This window comes from Amia ocellicauda, chromosome 3 (assembly GCF_036373705.1).
Source record: "Amia ocellicauda isolate fAmiCal2 chromosome 3, fAmiCal2.hap1, whole genome shotgun sequence".
NCBI lineage: Eukaryota > Metazoa > Chordata > Actinopteri > Amiiformes > Amiidae > Amia > Amia ocellicauda.
The window spans coordinates 11,381,207-11,383,706 of record NC_089852.1 but is presented as its reverse complement, the minus strand read 5'-3'; the positions used below and the strand labels follow the sequence as shown (position 1 = coordinate 11,383,706).

At 40.8% G+C, this 2,500-nt stretch overlaps 1 protein-coding gene across 5 annotated transcripts in view; it reads left to right on the top strand.

Moving 5' to 3' along the window:
- Positions 1–2,500, top strand: part of itpr1b (inositol 1,4,5-trisphosphate receptor, type 1b) — a 144,618-nt gene that overhangs the window by 120,311 nt on the left and 21,807 nt on the right. For all 5 annotated transcript variants that reach the window (XM_066698146.1, XM_066698145.1, XM_066698144.1 and 2 more), the window contains one exon: positions 2,406–2,500. This exon is cut by the window's right edge and continues 81 nt beyond it. In XM_066698146.1, the coding sequence (XP_066554243.1) occupies positions 2,406–2,500 (95 nt within the window). The remainder of the gene's footprint in view (positions 1–2,405) is intronic.

Here is a 2,500-nt window from a genome sequence, read left to right as displayed (position 1 = left end):
CTCAGGAGGGATTTTGTCCCACTCCTCTTTGCAGATCCTCTCCAAGTCATTAACGTTTCGAGGCTGACATTTGGCAACTCGAACCTTCAGCTCCCTCCACAGATTTTCTATGGGATTAAGGTCTGGAGACTGGCTAGGCCACTCCAGGACCATAATGTGCTTCTTCTTGAGCCACTCCTTTGTTGCCTTGGCTGTGTGTTTTGGGTCATTGTCATGCTGGAATACCCATCCACGACCCATTTTCAATGCCCTGGCTGAGGGAAGGAGGTTCTCACCCAAGATTTGACGGTACATGGCCCCGTCCATTGTCCCTTTGATGCGGTGCTGTTGTCCTGTCCCCTTAGCAGAAAAACACCCCCAAAGCATAATGTTTCCACCTCCATGTTTGACGGTGGGGATGGTGTTCTTGGGGTCATTCCTCCTCCTCCAAACACGGCGAGTTGAGTTGATGCCAAAGAGCTTAATTTTGGTCTCATCTGACCACAACACTTTCACCCAGTTCTCCTCTGAATCATTCAGATGTTCATTGGCAAACTTCAGACGGGCCTGTACATGTGCTTTCTTGAGCAGGGGGACCTTGCAGGCGCTGCAGGATTTCAGTCCCTCACGGCGTAGTGTGTTACCAATTGTTTTCTTGGTGACTATGGTCCCAGCTGCCTTGAGATCATTAACAAGATCCTCCCGTGTAGTTCTGGGCTGATTCCTCAACATTCTCATGATCATTGAAACTCCACGAGGTGAGATCTTGCATGGAGCCCCAGACCGAGGGAGACTGACAGTTATTTTGTGTTTCTTCCATTTGTGAATAATCTCACCAAGCTGCTTGGCGATGGTCTTGTAGCTCATTCCAGCCTTGTGTAGGTCTACAATCTTGTGCCTGATATCCTTGGACAGCTCTTTGGTCTTAGCCATGGTGGAGAGTTTGGAATCTAATTGATTGATTGCTTCTGTGGACAGGTGTCTTTTATACAGGTAACGAGCCGCGATTAGGAGCCAGAAATCTTGCTGATTGATAAGGGATCAAATACTTATTTCCCTCATTAACATGCAAATCAATTTATAACTTTTTTGAAATGCGTTTTTCTGGATTTGTTTGCTGTTATTCTGTCTCTCACTGTTAAAATACACCTACCATTAAAATTATAGACTGATCATTTCTTTGTCAGTGGGCAAACGTACAAAATCAGCAGGGGATCAAATACTTTTTTCCTTCACTGTATATACATATAATATAAATATATATATATATATATATATATATATGCTGATATACCTGAAGTAGTGTTATTCAAAACCAAAATTACCATTTTCCTTGTAATTTTGAGTCCGTATCTTCTGTGGAAGGGAAGAATAATTATTTAAATTTGAAGCCAGTGACATCTAACCTAACATCTTTTGGCCTTTCATTTTCATTTAGTTTTATTTTAATTTAATAGGACCTCCGTTTTAGCCCCTAGACCTGTGATCGTTCACTGACAATTTTTCATTAATCTTTTAGAAGCGGAGAGTATTTTTAGCACTACGGTTATATAACTGGAACCTGTCATGTGATCTTATCAAAGAAAGGAGACAAATAAAAGAGTTGCATGCCATCTGAAAACTTCCCTGCTGAGCCTCTTGTTCGGTCTGCACAAACAGACTCATATCCGAAAACCCAAAATGTTTTCATTCCTTAAGCCCCTATAAGGTCCTTCATTCTGAGAAGCAGGCCTCCATTTAAGGTTTACTACTTTTGTGTTTCAATTTAACAACTAATATGATATTGATGTTCTACCTTGCGACCTATGAAATTCTACCCAGTGACATTAATCTGAGATTACTGATGGATTTAGTTTAATGCCAGGTAGGCTCATACTTAAGTCTTAAATGGGTTCAAAATACACAAATATGTGTCACTCTTTGCCTTGTTATACAACCATATTTTGTTTATTTTTCTCTGCTAAACATTTTTTCCTGAGCGGTGTGGTTTTCTGTGATTTTGTAAAGGTAAGCGCAGTGTGTAATAATCACTCCCACTGCATCTTCTCCACAGATTAATTATCCGGCCTCTTTTGTTAGTCTCCAATTTTATGCAGTGGACACTGGTCCCCTGTGGACTAATGTAATTTTTATAGTGTTGCCTGCCATATTTACCAACAGTAAAAGGTGTTTTTACACCATATGCATGTGTGAAAATGTCCTTGTTTTGTTGGATGGTGTATTTGATTTCATTGCATAGATTGTCCAAGGTCATAATCTTTTTTTTTTTTTTAATTTTCCAAGTAAGTTAAGAGGACCACAGACAGTATTTACTTTTAACTGGATTTTCTTAATTATTTAAAAGTTGAAGCAATGACTTGATTGTTTTAATTGTGGGATGTTCCTCCTCTGGTGTTCTGAGCAGAGCTCACTTCTATGCTTCACAGGCACACTGGAGCCTCATTTGTCAGCCCTGCTATGGATTGGGATGTTGGCATCTCTGGCCATAGTGATTGCCCTGCCCCAGCCCCACGGGATACGA